At 33.7% G+C, this 17,211-nt stretch overlaps 2 protein-coding genes across 2 annotated transcripts; one reads left to right on the plus strand and one right to left on the minus strand.

Annotated features, from left to right (window-relative positions):
* Positions 1-80: 80 nt before the first annotated feature.
* On the plus strand, positions 81-10,423 carry LOC111422697 (uncharacterized). Its single transcript, XM_023055914.2, has 6 exons — positions 81-900; positions 950-1,092; positions 1,152-1,426; positions 9,875-9,983; positions 10,041-10,163; positions 10,215-10,423. Exons 1-6 carry the CDS (start codon positions 113-115, stop codon positions 10,238-10,240), a joined length of 1,464 nt encoding a protein of 487 aa, XP_022911682.1. The 5' UTR covers positions 81-112; the 3' UTR covers positions 10,241-10,423.
* On the minus strand, positions 10,415-12,570 carry LOC111422696 (uncharacterized). The gene is made up of 4 exons (XM_023055913.2): positions 12,427-12,570; positions 11,591-11,740; positions 10,896-11,172; positions 10,415-10,826 (listed from the first exon to the last, which is right to left on the minus strand). Exons 2-4 carry the CDS (start codon positions 11,715-11,717, stop codon positions 10,655-10,657), a joined length of 576 nt encoding a protein of 191 aa, XP_022911681.1. The 5' UTR covers positions 11,718-11,740; positions 12,427-12,570; the 3' UTR covers positions 10,415-10,654.
* Between the last annotated feature and the right edge of the window lie 4,641 nt (positions 12,571-17,211).

Genomic DNA, 17,211 nt, shown 5'->3' on the forward strand with positions numbered 1-17,211 from the left:
TATACAATGTGAATCATTCATAAATTTTATACCCTTGAAACTGATAAAGACCCCACTTTATTTAAACTTCTTTACGAACCAAAAGCAGTTCAGTTTCAAACAATTAGTGAAGATGAAAACGTTTATTTTTTTCACATGTGCGTTCATATTAGTGCAAATTTCAAAACAGCAAGATTTTGGAGATGCTTTTCAACCCGTCAATAATATTTCACTCTGTTGTAATAAAATTTATGATCAGAAACACTTTACTATAATAAGTCCTGGGTTTCCGAATGGTCAATTAACAGATGTCGATTGTGAATACAGGATCAAAAGGGCAAACGATAATATTTGTAGATTAAAATTGAAGTTTAATTTTTTCTCGAGTGGGATTTTTAAGAATGGTGACTGTTTAAATGGATATATGGAGATCGATGGTAAAAAAATATGTGGTTGTGCAACCGGGGTGAAATTAACTGTTAATTTTGATCAAAATTTGAGAGATGAAATTAAAGTTATTAAATATAGGGAAAATGATGGATTTTTGAATGGTGTTAGTGGGTTTTCTATAGAAATTACTCAGGATAGTTGCCCTGAAAAGCTACAAAATAAAAATACTTATAACAAAGAATTAAATTTAAGATCTTATTATACTTATTATTATAATTATTTTGATGATTATGAACAAGAATCGAGTTATATAGATGTTTCTCAATTTGATAATAAAAACAATAATTGCAATAAATGGCATCAAATAAATCATTTACACCACGTGTTTAAATCATGGTATCATAATTCTCCGAGATGCCCTCAAAAAATTGATTATACCAGTAGATGTATTATTTTAAATTCGATTAATGGATCTTTTCGCAGTGCTGGTTATCCTTATTGGTATGGAAATAATTTAAATCAATGTTATAGGTAAGAATTTTTAATTTATAATAATCATTTTATAAAAAAAATATTTCAGATTTATCCAACAACCCGGCTTTTGCTCAGTAAAAGTACACATGTTGGATTTCCAATTACAAAATAGTTACGATTGTTACAACGATTATCTTCTATTTAATAATAAACACAGGTCTTGTGGAAATGAATTATGCAACAAAGTTTGTAAGTTACAATTTGTATTTAACAAAATATGAAATTAATTTTAATTTTTTTATTTATAGTTTATCTACCTTTTAAGCAACAACATTACGATCTCTTTTTCATAACTGATTATTGCTTTTGTAACCGTGGTTTTGCGGGGACATATGAACAAATTAGTTGTAATAATGAAACAACAACTGAAGTAATTACTACTGAGAGTAATACTGAAATTATAACAACAACTGAATTGGAACTAATTCCTTGCGGTGGATTGATTACAGCTAAAAATTTTACTTTGGACATTTTTGAGTATCAACAAAATATGTGTAGATTTGTTGTTAGAAGATTCAGTGATGTAAGTAAAATAACTAACACAACATGTTCTTCCTAGAAATAGCACAGATACGATCATTACGATGAAAGGGAACCAATAAGGAAAAATAATTTATGGCTTTGAGCCTGTTACAGTAATAGTAATAATAAAGTTCTTGGAATGATGTTTAGAGACTGTGCAAAGAAAATTCGATGTTTTTTAAATTTTAAATTATTAGATGGTCATCTTCTCATAGCATAGCAACTGGGCAACATTTTTGCATGTGATGAAGACATATTCAGTAGTCATATGAAAGACTTTAATGTACTTTTATTTCCTTTGGTCTCAAAACATGTAACACATTAGAAATGCTTTTCTCAATGTTTTTTACGCAAACGAATACGTGGCTCTATAATAACACTCTAACCCTAACCTTACATTTTTTGAAGTTCTTACAGATCGATATTGATTATTAAAAGATATACATAGATGGTGTTAGTTCTCACATTCGGTTCCGTTACCTGACTGAGGTCTGCAACAAAAGTTGTTGTTCTTCTGACATTCTCTGATTTCTTAGGCACCTAGAATGTCCATTTGTGTAGGTGTCATATCTCATCTAATCAAAACCAAATTTCCATTTTGCTACTTACGACGTTTTTTAATCTTCATGGCACTTCTTTCTTTCTGTTTTGTTATACTTGTTAATGTTGCTTATTGCTTGTTTTCGTAATTCATTTAGTTTTTTCATATCTGATATGTCTTTATCTTCTTTAAGAGCAATAATTCCCAAAATTTTATTTGGAAAATGTTCCGGGACTAAAAACTAAACAGTTCATGAGATGTTTCTAGAGTACTTCTGTTCTTCATGCTGTTGAAGGCTGTTTAAGGTTTATGTCGCATCTTTATTGTTGTCATTATTGTGGGGTTAAATCTTTCCACATGTCTGTTAGCTGTAGAGGTTGTGATTGCATTCCCGATTCTGAATCTTTCTAGCGTTTTTGTCCCGCTCAGAATTTCTAGCTCATAGCTATGATAAACAAACTTAGCCAATTTCCTTCTTCCTAATTTTGGCGCTATATACCGGTTCATCTTCAATTTCATCATCACTAGTTTTAGAAGCGCTGTTTACTGCATTGATTTCCTCACCTCATCATCTGAATCATTTATTTATAGCCTCGAAAAACTTTTCATATGTGAGAGTTCCTTTCATGTTCTATCTTTTCTTGATGGACGTCACACATTTGTTGAACCATTCTGGAATGATGGCAGTGGTCACTCAGATCTTTTTATCAGTGAACAAGTAGTTTACCCTTAGGTATCCATACCCTTCTTTTCGGTTTTAACATACGATCCGAACAATTGGAACAAAAACTAATTCGAAATGGAATGAAAAACATGTCTTTTAATAAAATCTATCATCTAACCTGTACTTGATTAAAATATAATCGCTGTATTTGGTTGACTGAGAGATGAACTGATTAGCTTTTGTTCTTCAATCAGTAGAGTAATTATTTTTTTGTTCTGAAGATGCTGAGAAATAAATACTTTTATTTTAGTTGTGTAGCTGGGAATATCAACTTAATATCAACGAAGTAGAAACCGAACCTAACACACCTAAAATTATAATTAACGACGATGTATTTGTAAAAAAGGACGACGTAAAACTAGCCCTGAAAAAACTAAAAAACAGGAAAAATGCGGGATGTGACGAAATTACCAATGACCTGCTGAAATACGGAGAAGAAAGTCTGGCATAACAATACTCCTAATCAGAAAAGGTGATAAAGAAGTGCCGGCTAACTACAGAGGGATCAATCTTCTTTCTACCTCGTTAAAACTAATCACAAAAATCCAACAGGAAATGAAGTTCAAGTGTCTCGGAATAGAAATACAGGGTGTCCCGCAACGATTGTACAAAACTGCATCAGCGTATTCTATGATCAAAAATAAACAAAAAAAGCCTAATAAACATAGGTCCGAAAATGGACCATTTTCGAGATATTCAAAGATTTAGTTTCATAAGTTGATATTGTTAACATCATGAATTTAAATTTGTTTTTATAATAATTAAGTCGTTACTATGATTACGATAAGTTGTCTAATCAAAAAAAAATAATAATACTTCACGAAATTATTATTTTACTATTTAATTTAATAAAACTATTAAGTATGGCTCCTATTAATTACTCCAAGGAAGAGATGGCGGATATGGTGTATTGTTACAGACTAGCTGATGGAAATGCGTCGTTAGCAGCTCGTCATTACGCGCAAAGGTTCCCGAACAGACGATTGCCTAATAGTCACACCTTTAGCAGACTATTTCTCAGATTAAAAGAAACGGGAAGCGTAACCCACAGCCATTCCACGGAGAGACATTACACAAGGCCGGTGGAATTAGAAGAAGCAGTTTTGAGAAGTGTCGATGAAAATGCCTCAACCAGCATTAGAAGAATTTCTGCACAAGAAAACATTAACAAAACAACCGTTCACCGCATTTTAAGGGAGCAGTTGCTTTATCCTTATCATTACAACACCGTTCAAGCTCTAACAGAAAATGATGGCGAAAAAAGAGAGATTTTTTGTAGGTGGGCCATACAGGAAGAGGTAGTAAACGTCGACTTTCCCATAAACATTGTATTTACGGATGAAGCAACATTTACTCAAAGCAGAATTTTTAATATTCATAATGCGCACGTTTGGAGCGATGAAAATCCCCATGCAATACTAGAAACTCATCATCAGTGGCGATTCAGTGTTAATGTATGGGCTGGAGTTATAGGTGATCAGTTATTAGGTCCATTTTTTCTTCCAAAGAGATTGACAGCCGATGCCTTCATACATTTTTTACAAAATGACCTTACAGAGGCATTTGATGAATTACCTCAACAAATTCTAGAAGATTGCTACTTTATGCACGACGGAGCACCAGCACATTATGCACGCGCTACTCGAGCATACTTAAATAACAGATTTGGCAATAAGTGGATTGGCCGAGGAGGTCCTGCCCCGTGGCCACCTCGTTCACCAGATTTAAATCCGTTAGATTTTTGGTTTTGGGGACATTTAAAACAAATTGTTTATTCTGAAGACGTTTAAAATGTGCAAGATTTGAAGAATAAAATTAGTAACGCATTTGACACAGTAAAACAAATTCCTGGTATCTTCTCTAGAAGTTCATTTAGAAAACGTATCCGTTTGTGTTTAGAAGTAAATGGTGCGCATATTGAACATTTATTATGACATGAATCTTTTCCAATTTGTTAAATATTCGTTGTTTTTATGCTGGTTGAACGATTTTCTTCGACAATCTTTGTCACTTGTTTTGTTAAATTATTAATGAACTGTATTAATTAACTTAATATTATCTTATTATTTATTAAACTTTATCTTAACCATCGTAACCATGGTAATCATATAATTACTGCATCTAAATCGTTAGAATTAATGATGTTTACAATAGGTCAGCTTATGAAACTAAAACTTTGAATATCTCGAAATTGGGCCATTTTCGGACCTATGTTTATTAGACTTTTCTTGTCCGTTTTCGATCAGGGAATACGCTGATGCAGTATTGTACAATCGTTGCGGGACACCCTGTATATGGATACGGAGATGTTAAAACGAAGGTAAGGGAACAAGCCATAAAAGCAGCAAGAACGGCCGCATGTTTTAACAGTACCATATGGAGTAATATACATATGGAATCAAAGTTAAATGCAAAATCTATAAAACAGTAATCAAACCCATACTAACATATACCACAGAAACCAGGCCAGGAACCTTAAAAACAAAACAAATACTGGAGACGACCGAGATGGAAGTGGTGAGCAAAATAGATAGCAGGACACTTATGGAGTGAGGAAATCAGAAGAATGTATAAAATCGATAACATCACCGAGTGGGAATTGCAAAGAAAAAGGGAATGGAATGAACACATCAACCGCATGACCGACGACAGAATAGTAAAGATTACGAGGCCAAATCACCAGTAGGACGTAGAGGCATCGGAAAACCCAGTAAAAGATGGAGTGATAACCTCGCAATAGACTGAAATCATGCAAAAAGGAGAAGAAAAACAAGCAAATTGTTTACATATAAGCAGGAGGAAGAAGAAGTTTTTACATATCTCCGTCACCGGCCTTTCTGGAAGACTAAACTTCTTTTATTTTCGTTGTGTCAAAGAAGCTAAGCCTCTTTGTAGCTTATTTTTTCGGGTTAAATTTCCCATTAAATGATACACAAAAGTATTTGATTTTTGATTTTCGACTCCGTTGCCGGAAGCTCATATACGAAAATATCACATAGGAGAGAAGATAGTTGAGATCTTTGTAGTAGACCTTTTATTCTTCTTACCTATTCTTTAGAAAGGAAGTGATAGTTTCGCTCCAGTTTCCCTCCATGTTGGCTTTGAGCATCTTTACTCTCATCATCATGCTCCTCAATAACATAACAATTTTTCATCCAGTCCTGAGGTATTCTCTAGTGAAATAATCTTTTCATAAAGTGATAACGGTATTACGTTGGAATTATTTTCAGAGACACAATTGTTATTCTTATTTTTCTTATTAAAACCTAATGAGTGTTGATTTATTATTGCTTTATTTTGGTTTTTTACAACAAACTAATTTTGGAAATATTCCATATTTCAATTTCAATTCATTTAATATAGATTCCTTCTTTTATATTTTCAACTATTCGTTTGTAGAGGGTACTGCACAATTTAAACATTTTTATTAAAACATATATGTATATTGAATGAACTCATTCAAGATGAAAGGAGTGTGCTAAAACTAAAAATTTTTGTACCAGATTTCGTCTGATGATTTTAAATGCTTACAATATTACCAGGTTAATTTCTTTTTACTTATATTCGCATTATAAGTGCGAATATAAGTATCCATCATAAAATAAATTCTACCAGACTCCTTTCATACCGAATAAAGGTGCAATTCCTATATGAACGACAGACTGCAAACCACAATCGCAAACAGCAGGCGACACTACTGGTATATACCGATGTTCCCAAGCCAAAACGGCATAAACGCCAAAATGATCAGTTTTTGTGTGTGAAGTGCCACGCGCTTGGAATTAATTTTACAGAAATACATGTCAACCAGTAATGTCACATGTGATTTGCGGTTTGCTGTCTGTTATTGTCGTCCGTTTCGGAATTGTACTTTTAGTTATATTCATCCTTAACTACTTGCAATATTTTTCCGTTATTTACACGTTCGAATTGTAGAATATCCTATTATTTTTAGTTTAATACTCAGGTGAGGTTCAGCTACATTTAGGGCATGCAATCCCATCAAATAGGATCGGAAATAAAGATCAGATCCTTAAAAATTATTTGTTCTTTACGGGGGAAGTCGAGGTATCGAAAATCTTTCGTGCTAATTATCAAATGCTATTTTATCGCATACTTTATTTTTCATTTTACTGTTTATACTTTATATAAAACTCACAAGTTGTCTTGACCTGTATATGCAAAATATTCGAAGTAAGCAAAGTACAACTTCTTAACTAAATTTCAACAATTAAAAATGGAGCATAAAAAACTTTCACTATTAATACTTTCGAGTAGCAGTGATATTGCATTTTGACATTTTCGTCAGATTGCACACCACAATCGCAACCGCAGATAACACTTCTGATTCACATCATATTTCTATGGAATTAATTCCGCACCAATCTCTTCCCTTCATCATCCCCCTCCATCAACAAATATTTTGGCAGTTCCTCTGTACCTCATCTACTATTCCTTTCATTGTTTCTCCCTTCCTGTATCTGTGACCTTCTTTCCTGCCTCTATATATCCATGTCCCTATCTCTCAGTTCTCTCCACATTTCACCTCTTTCCGCTCTTCTGTTTTCGATCCCAATTAGTGAGTATCCCACTCTTCTATAATATTCTACCCTGTTTCTTTCCCCATAGATCAGCCTGATCTCCTTAATCTCCCTTCAGCACTCTCCCAGGATCCTGCAATGCGGTCTTGCTTCTATCATTTCCTCATACTTCACTGCTCTTCTTCCCGCCTCCACCCTTACTGCATCCACCTTAACCTCCTCCCTCAGGAGTCCCCCTTGCCAACCCTAGTACCCATCTCTAATATCGTGTTTGTATATCCTCCAGCAAACCTTGTTCTCTCCATCCCCATACTTCTGCGCCGTACATCATTATGCTCCTTACCAAGCCATCAAACATAACCTTTCTTTTTCCCACGTCACTCCCAAAAGTTCTTTCCCCCCATCCCCAAACCTGTCCCATCACCCTGTTCGCTCTTTTTGCTATCGCCTTCATGTGCGCCCCGACCTTATTACTTTCCGCGAAACCATATCCCAGGTATGGCTGGTATGGTATATCTTTCACTTGCTCTATCTCTCTTCCCTGCCACCTCCATTCCTCCTTCTTTCTTCTCCCCGCTTTGCAGAACTTCATTGTCTTTGTTTTCCTTACTCCTTCGCCTTAAAATATCTTTCCAGGGACCTCATCATCTCCTTCATCAATCTACCCTAATGTATTTTCCACCATGTTCCATTATCTTTCTGTTCCTTCTTCCCCTCGATCCCTTTATGCACACTTCTAGAGGCTGGTGATCCGACTCTACCAACGCCCCAACCCTAAATGTTTCTATCCTCTCCCACATTCCTTGGTCCACTACCACATAGTCTATCACGGACGCCCCCCTTGCAACCGTATAGGTATATTCTGCTTCATCTGCTTCCTCCATATTCCCATTCAGTATCTCCCATCCCCTCTTCTCTACCCACTTCAGCATCTCCCTTCCGTCTCCATTCAGAATCTTATCCTTGGACCGTCGCCCCTCTCCCTCGTCCCATTGTCTCTTTCATTGCCTTGCTATATACTGTGACTATCTGCACCTTCTCTCCCTCTAGCTTGATTTGCCTTTATACTATTCCCTTCTGCCTCCATCTCCCCTCCGTAATTCCCCTCGCTATTCCTGTTATAATACCCCCGCACGCTCTTCCTCTCTTACTTCTCCTCTCTGCAAACACACAATCTCATCTATGCCCTTCTGGCTTCTGGCAACTTTCCCTCAATTTTTGCCCACCTTCCTTCATCAACCCAGGTCTCCACCATACAAATCACCTCAAATCCCTTCAAATATTCCCAGAACTGCCCTCCCTTATTCGTAATCCCCACTACATTCCAGAACACCATTTTCAACCAATCGCTCTTCTCTGGCCTCCCTCATCTAGTTTTTTGATAAAGTTCCTTTCTGCCCTCTCCTCATGTCCTCATATTTAATACTTCTCTTCGCCAAGTCCGCCGCTATCTGGTATTCCCTACAGTTCTATCAGGCTTGCAGTTTGCAATCTCTCTCTCCTTATTCCCACAGTTCTTAAACTCATTGTTGTTAATAGAAGGTTTCTTATTTCAGACTCTTATTGTTCCATCGGGCGAATTGACTCTCAGTAAGCACGTTCTTTCTTATGGGTTAAAAGTCCCAGTTCCTTTGGATCTGTCTGCTTAACACAGAGTAGCATGGTATAAGCACAGAATAACCAGAAGTGACAGTGCCGGTATCTCGCCAATTCTGACGCCATATTATAGCGAGTTGCCAAGGTATGCTGCTATTGGTGGTAAAAATTTGGCGGCCAGTCTCAGTTTTATTCTGTGCCTTTGGTAACTCGTGATAAGATGGCAGATTTTAAATCGAGGTCACAAAACGTGGTACAGCTATGGTATAAGCGTTAATCAGTTATCTCCGATTCTATCACCCAGACATCAGCTTTCCTGTATTGCCGTTACTGCCATCTTAAATTTTTTTATTTCATTCAGCAAGGAGTGCTGTGTCCGGTTTGTTTAGTATTCTTGCATTCCATATACCAGCTCATAATCCTCTTTTGTTTGCTCTCCGTTGCTAATGGTCTCGTACAGGTTGTTCTGGTTTCTGGGGCTTCCCCAGCTGGAAGTAAGTGTCGGAATTGAATAGGAGAGGATAGGAGGAAGCCTCAAACATTGATTGATTAGTTTTTTTATACGAATAAATTAAAATTTGGGAGATATTAACCGCGAGCAACTTTTAGATTAAAAAAATAGCTTTCTTACCATCTTAATAATTTCTCGATGCTGCTTCGATGAAAATAGAAAATAGAAACGAAGAAAAATAAAAATCGAATCTCGGACCGTTTTTAATAAGATGAGGGAGATTACATTTGACGTACACTGTAGTTTATTAATGTAACGTAGGCATCAACAAGCTAAACATTTTTGCTTCTCTTAAAGAAGGCTTAACTTCCTTTGTTGCTGAAAGGAATATTATGCGTTACATAAAGTCTTTGTCCTTTGACTTTCTTTGCAGTCATCTTTGTTACTATTATACCAGCAGATTCAGAACCGTATTGGAGGTATTTTCCTACACCCACAACACCATATTTTGGAATCTTAACAATTTTTGTACTCAATTTTCTGATTTTGATGTCACCACCTCGAAATTTATGTTATAAAAGTAATTTATATTTTAGGCAATTTGTACTCTTGGTATAACCTTTAACGACTTTAACTTGGATTGTAACGTGCGTAATTTAATTATTAATGGAACAACACATTGTGGATATAAATCTGGAGAAGAAAGTAAAATTAAAATATCCTTATTTATACTTATATTTTATTTTCATTATTTATTTTTAGTTTTATTAAGTTTTACTAGTAACAATGATGAAATCGAAATATTGTATCAAGGAAATAACGTGGGAGGTAGAAATAGGATATTAAGTCTGGATGTTATACAAAAGGACTTTGATTGTTCGCCAGGTATTTTAAATGTAAAATAATATAATCACTTTTATAAAAATTTTTTTTTAGATTTGGAAGTACCACCTCCTTCATAATTTTAATTTAATTATTTTTTATTTACTTTTTATTATTACTTTTTGTGTATTTACGCACGTTTTTAAATATCAAATATAGAAATAGTGTTTTGTAGGATTAATCCACATTTTCATTGTCTACCTAGCAACACGTAATAATTAAATCTGAAAAAAATGTAATTCAATAAAAATTCGTTAACGAAATTAAGAATTTATTTATATGCTTTTCATAATGCTTTTATTCCATTAACGATTAAATATACGTATATTAAATTTAATTTATTACATTGTTATTAATTTATTTTTTTATTCACACGGAAGATTCCAAAAAATTTAAACATTACATTTAATAATAATACTGATTCGGTTATTTCTCCGTTGATATTAATTTTTGTGTGATATTTCAGTCAAATACAATTATCTTGTGGGGTTGTCTTATTTCCCTAGAAACCGGATGTTTGTGAATATTGCTGAAGCAGGTCTCTTTCTATTACAAAAGTTGATCGTTCTTCCTTTGTTGCCTTGTTTCGCCTCGTGAAGTGCCACCAATAAACGAAATACGTCATCCTTACTAGGTTGACATAAATATCTGTTTTCAGCTTCATATCTAAATAAAATAAATTTATTTAAAAAAAAATTTATTAATAATAAGTTTTAGATTGAAAGTTTCATTTACGCTTGTCTGGAATTTTGTCTTTTCCATGGATATTTTCTGTAATATCTCGATCTTTTAAAAGGAACGGGTCTTGCAACTTCCTCTCGATTATCATCGTTTATTTCTTTTAAAATTTCTTGCATTTCCGGCAAATTTTCGTTATAATCCGAGTAATTGTCGTCATAATCTTCCACGTAAAGTAGCGGCAATCCAGTTCTTGGCCAAGGATTTGCTAAGATATACACTAAATATTTCCCCAGTTCATTTAAATTTTCATTTTCACCTTGATGTAACAATTCTATTAAAAAAGAAAATAATTGAGATTAAGAAAGGTAATCATTAAGAAAGGGATTTTTTATTGAATCAATTGGAACTTTTAGGAACAAATTTAATAAGTTGACTCGACTAAAAGGATTCTTAAACGCTTTTAAGGTTCGATTCTTCGCCTTAGCAATGGTAGATTACGTTTACTCTGTAAACTACATTGCATTTCAGTCCATTTTACCTTTTGAATGGACAAATATTGTCGCCCGTGTGTAGATATCAGCACATTGTGTGGTTTGCGTGACACCATGATAAACTTTATCGTCTTTTATGTACAAAATGAATGAAATAATATTGTAATATCGTTTCAAAACAAGGAAATAATTATGTTTTGGCGGAGTTTTAATTAAAGAAGATTGTGGTTGAAGTAATTATATAAACACTATATTTACCAGTATTTTCCAAGTTGCTGTTTTCATCGGGGATTTGTTCTGGAAATGTTTTTAACGGCGTGCAGAATGAAATTGATGTACAATGCAAAAATGTAATTGTAAACATCATCACCACCAACCACCCCATGGTTTATTCGTTCGTTTTGTTGTCTGTAAATAACAGAATAAATTAGAATGTAAAACTCATTTCTGATCGCGGAAAACCCTGAACTCTGAAAAAGCCGTTCATCAACAAATCCTTGTTTACGCGCTTAATATGGAAATTTTAAAAGGAAAGATAATGTAATTTGAAAATGAAAATTGCATGCGATCAATTCAACTTAAATTACTTGGAGCTTCGTTACTTGGAAACCCTCAAATCGGAAACTAAATACTTAAAGCTTTATTTTAGCTCAATAATATCTAATGATTGCATAAAGCTAAGTTGGGTTGGTTATGTAAGATTTAATTTAATTTTCAGGAAGTAAATTGAAACCTTATTTTATTTTGATTTACATCATTAATACATCGTAAATCATCATTAATGATTGAAGTTTCCCCAAAGTTGAACTCCCCTTTCATCCAATAAACTAATTTTATCTACTTGTAATTTAATTATAATCATCTATAGTGCAAAAATAAATTTAAAGAGAGAAAGGGGAAAATATAAAAAAAAGTTTACGAACTTAAAACATGAAAATAACGTTAACTCGAAGCTTTTAGAGTGAATAATACGTTTAAACACAAAGAACTAATTTACTTTTATTATATCACCTACATTATAAAAATGAATTAAAAACTTTATTTTTAAAAAAACTTAAAAGAAACGAATAATTAGTTTCAATATCAAAAATTACCTTAAAATCCTCCAAATAAAATAACCTTGAATCAACAAGTTGGTACTTTTCTCCCAAAAAACTCCACGTATTTTCCAATTAAAAGAAAAAAAACTTCACAAAAACACGTCGACTATGTTCTTCTGCGGACGCGATTCTGATGTCACCACGCTGAATGAAAACGGGCCCTTTATACCCCCTTTTAGAAGTCTCTCGATGGTGGTGATGCGCGGTAGCTTAACCAGAGAACGCCGATGTAACGTCACCAATATAGTAAAGGAGAATTGTTTCGGAAAAAGCGTGGGTGACTAAGACCATGAGATGAAAACGTTGAAATATAAATTAAACCAACCCCAAAGTATCTCTTCCTTTAATCATTTCCTATGCGTTGGAATGACCGACTTTTACGATTATTTCGTCGTTTTTCCTGGTAATTTTCGTTTTTTTGAAGTGTTTCCTTTTTAAGAATGGCCATAAAATGGTATCAGCCCGGCCAATTGGAAAAGCGGTGGAAATGTGTCGTAAATTTATAATGATTTACGATGTTTGTAGTTGTAGGTGTTTGAGAGGAATATATAAAATAAGTCGATAAAATATGGCGATTTAAGTAATTGGGAAATAAAAAAAAATAAATTTACACTTTAATCTTTGGAACTCAATTAAAGTTATAAGAAACTGAGAAAAGTTGAAATTAAGTTTTCAATATTACACTTACTTCCGTGTATACTCAATTTTATAAAAAGGTACCAAGAATAAAGGAATAACCATGTTTCTGTTCCAATTTTTCTTTTTAATTAAAAACTTTTTTACTCAAAAACTTAAATCAACCTTACTAATCATAAATGTAACTGGATTATGAATTTGCAGGCTTTATTAAGTCTTATAATTTTGTAATAATAATGTTATATGGTATATTTTTCATGGTATTTGCGACAATGAAAATTAAACCTCGAAGGTAAATTTCAAAATATTTTATGTGTGCTGTAAAAGATATACAGGGTGTTCATTTCAAAACTTTCCACCTCAATTTCTGTAAATCCGGAAGTTTAAAAAGAAAATCGCTGAAATAGGTAAAGAATGAAACCAAGGGGGACAAGTTTTTATGCAAAAATTGACTCACTCTCTTCAACCCCCCGCCGCCAGAAACCAACCCCTTAAAAATCTTAAATGGAAAGGGGTGTCAAGTGATACCTCATTTTAAAGGTCTTTTAAGGTACTACATGTTAGTATTTATTTTTTTTTAATTGATCGATTCGTTTTCAAAATTTTTGCGAAAATCTTTGTTTTGTATTTCCCGCTTTAATTAATATTAAAAACTTTAATCACCTTCTTAAAAGCAAGAATAAGTAATCTTTTATTATTAATTTATAAAATTAAATTACCATGTTCGTTTTTACAACGACCTTTATTATTTCGGAGCAATCGGAAATATTTAAGAAAACTAAACACGTATAATTATGAATTAAACTAAATTTTATTAAAAGTATTTTACATTAAACCTGTATGAAAATTACTCTTGACTCGAATGGCCAAAAAAAGGAAAAAAGAGACGAAATTTTTCTCTTTCTATAAACGAGTTATAGGCAGGCTCATAGTGCGAGAAAAGAATAAAATAAAAGTGCAATTCTAAACATAAGTTTATTTGGTTATTACTTAAACAACTTTGTGTTATCCACTTAACAAAGTTATTTAAATAAAACAGCAATAATGGTTTACAGTTTGCAGGAAAGGATTGAAACTGTATTAATGTATGGATCCTAAAATGAATGTGCTCGACGAACTGCCGCAGTTTTTAATGAAAGGCATCCAGATAAGAACGTATCTCATACATACGTCCTGAATCTCATGAAGAAATTCACTCAGACTGGGTCCGTTGCCAACATAAAACATAATGAGTCGAGAGTTTTGAATGAAACCGCTCAACTGGAAGTGTTGGGTCATTTCAGTATCAACCCCAATACTTCATTGCGTCAGATATCTCGTGCAACTGGTATATCCTTGGGTTCTGTTCATAAAGTTGTAAAACTTCACAAATTCTATCCTTATAAATTGAAAATACATCAAGAGCTAACTGAAGACGATTTTGACAGGAGAATACAGTTTTGTGAAGAAGTGACCACTATTATTAATAATAACAACGTTTTTGTGAAAAATATCTGCTTTAGTGATGAATGCACTTTTTCTTTAAATGGATTTGTAAATAAACATAACTGCAGATATTGGAGTAATGAAAACCCTCATCTGACTGTAGAAGGGCATACACAATATCCTGAAAAAGTTAATGTCCAGTGTTTATCGATGGAAATTTAAACGGCGAAGTGTACTTGGATATGTTAGAAAATACTATCAATCCACTAATTACGGAAGCTCTCGAGAATCAGTTGGATAGAGAAGAAAATGCCTTACTTGATGAGAATGAATTACATTTTCAACAAGACGGAGCTCCTCCTCACTATGTTCTCCCAGTACGACAGTGGTTAGATAATACGTTTCCAAACAGATGGATAGGACGAAGAGGTCCTATAGAATGGCCAGCCAGATCACCAGATTTGACGCCATTAGACTTTTTTTTATGGGGTCATTTAAAGTCTGTTGTATTTACCCCTCAACCTCAAAATTTAGAAGAACTTCGTCAGAGAATTACTGCAGCTTGCCGTGGAATTCAAAGGGAAGTTTTTGAAAATGTGCGTCGTAGTTTTGAACAACGGTTGTGCCATTGTTTAGCTAATAACGGACAACACTTTGAACAATTATTAAGTTGATTTTCTCTGCAAAAAGTTTTTGTACATATACATAAGAAAAATGAAACAGAAATCGTTTTTTCTAAATATCTCTGACAGACGCCAGGCAAGCTAGCCAACGTAGGTATATCATTGTCAAAATAATCTAAATATCAATGATTTCGGATTGCTCCGAAATAATAAAGGTTTAATGGTCGTTGTAAAAACGAACATGGTAATGTAATTTTATAAATTAATAATAAAAGATTACGTATTCTTGCTTTTAAGAAGATGATTAAAGTTTTTAATATTAATTAAAGCGGGAAATACAAAACAAAGATTTTCGCAAAAATTTCGAAAACGAATCGATCAATTTAAAAAAAAAAAATACTAACATGTAGTACCTTAAAAGACCTTTAAAATGAGGTATCACTTGACACGCCTTTCCATTTAAGATTTTTAAGGGGTTGGTTTCTGGCGGCGAGGGGTTGAAGTGAGTGAGTCAATTTTTGCATAAAAAGTTGTCCCCCTTGGTTTCATTCTTTACCTATTTCAGCGATTTTCTTTTTAAACTTCCGGATTTACAGAAATTGAGGTGGAAAGTTTTGAAATGAACACCCTGTATAGATACCAAAGAGACGAGAAGTCTGAAAAGTCCATATATTTAAATTTATCGTGAATTGTTACCTATTCTAATAGCTATACACTACAATTCAAATAATCATAAATTTTTGATTTTTGACATTCAGCGATGTGCTTTGGTCGCGTGTAGTCGTCTGACGAGTTTTGCTGTGGTTATATATTCATTTGGGCTTAATTATTAATAATGTCCTCCTCAAGACCTAATACCCGACAAATTAATAATGAAGATGAGAAACTAATTCAAAGAGTGGTTGAGAAAGTGCTCGGTAATCAAAGTTTTTTGGATAAGTTGCTAAATAACCTCTCGGATCACATCGAAAAATTAGTCGAAAACCGGTTGAAAAGTGCAATGGAACAAGTTGATGAACGTATTCGAGGTATCGAGTCTGTCGACGAAAACCGCTTTAAAAGTACAATGGAAAAGGTTGACGAACGTATTCGAGGTATTGAGTCTATTCTAGAAACACAGGAACAATATTCTCGAAGAAACAATTTACGTGTTTTTGGTATCCCTGAAAAAGTAAATGAAAAGGTAGATAAAGTTCTTATTGAATTCTGTAAAAAGAAGTTAAAAGTTAATCTTGTACCCGGAGATATTGATTGCTGTCATCGGCTAGGGGCGTTAAAGGCTAGTGAGGGATCAAAGGCTAGTGATAGGCCCATCATTGTTAAATTTTGCCGCCGTACAGTAAGGAATGAAGTGTATAGTGCGAAGAGTAAGCTCAAGAATTCAAAAATCATAATTCGTGAGGATCTTACTAAATATCGAGTTGATATAGTAAAAAAACTTTGCGAGCGGTATGGTAATAAGAATGTGTTTACTTTTAATTGTAATGTTTATTATAAGAATAATGGGGATGTACATAAAATTCTGAATATTTTTGAGTTTAAGGGTCATAAATTTTGAATTTTAATTTTGGAACCCGCAAATTTCGTCAATCATGTTTTTCTTTTTTTTTTTTCTTCTTTACGAAATACTTGTTTTTTTTTTATTGTGAACTCTATATATTTTTTTTTGTTGTTTTTTCATTTATTACTGCTGTGGCTCCGCCGCTGTTTCATTATTTTGATATTTGTTAATATTTTTCTTGTTTATGTCTGCAAATTTCAGAGTTGCACATATAAATGTAAGGTCGCTGCTCTCTAAATTGGTAGACATTGAGGTTCTTTTGGCTCGTCATCAGATAGATGTTCTGGGTGTCTCGGAGACGTGGTTAAGTGCCGATGTCGATGATAGTTTTATACTTCTCAATAATTATAACGTGGTAAGACGTGATCGTTGCGGTCGAGGCGGGGGTGTTTGCTTCTACATTCATGAATCACTTAAGTTTACTCTTGTTGACTCATCACCGGATATTGAACAGTTGTGGATATCGGTCGCCAAAGCAAGAAATTTAACGGTTCTTGGAGTTGTATACAGACCCCCTAAGGATAGCCTTTCATC

The sequence above is a fragment of the Onthophagus taurus genome, chromosome 6, assembly GCF_036711975.1.
Source record: "Onthophagus taurus isolate NC chromosome 6, IU_Otau_3.0, whole genome shotgun sequence".
In the NCBI taxonomy this organism is placed as follows: Eukaryota; Metazoa; Arthropoda; class Insecta; order Coleoptera; family Scarabaeidae; genus Onthophagus; species Onthophagus taurus.

What these genes read in the sequence shown, in the direction of transcription:
- LOC111422697 (XM_023055914.2), top strand. Translation starts at nt 113, where the DNA reads ATGAAAACGTTTATTTTTTTCACATGTGCGTTCATATTAGTGCAAATT. An exon ending in AATTTAAATCAATGTTATAG is followed by an intron (nt 901 to 949) that starts GTAAGAATTTTT and finishes AAAATATTTCAG; the next exon opens with ATTTATCCAACAACCCGGCT. An exon ending in TTGTTAGAAGATTCAGTGAT is followed by an intron (nt 1,427 to 9,874) that starts GTAAGTAAAATA and finishes TTTATATTTTAG; the next exon opens with GCAATTTGTACTCTTGGTAT.
- LOC111422696 (XM_023055913.2), bottom strand. Translation starts at nt 11,717, where the DNA reads ATGGGGTGGTTGGTGGTGATGATGTTTACAATTACATTTTTGCATTGT. An exon ending in CAGCAACTTGGAAAATACTG is followed by an intron (nt 11,173 to 11,590) that starts GTAAATATAGTG and finishes CTTTTTTAATAG; the next exon opens with AATTGTTACATCAAGGTGAA. An exon ending in AGACAAAATTCCAGACAAGC is followed by an intron (nt 10,827 to 10,895) that starts GTAAATGAAACT and finishes TATTTTATTTAG; the next exon opens with ATATGAAGCTGAAAACAGAT.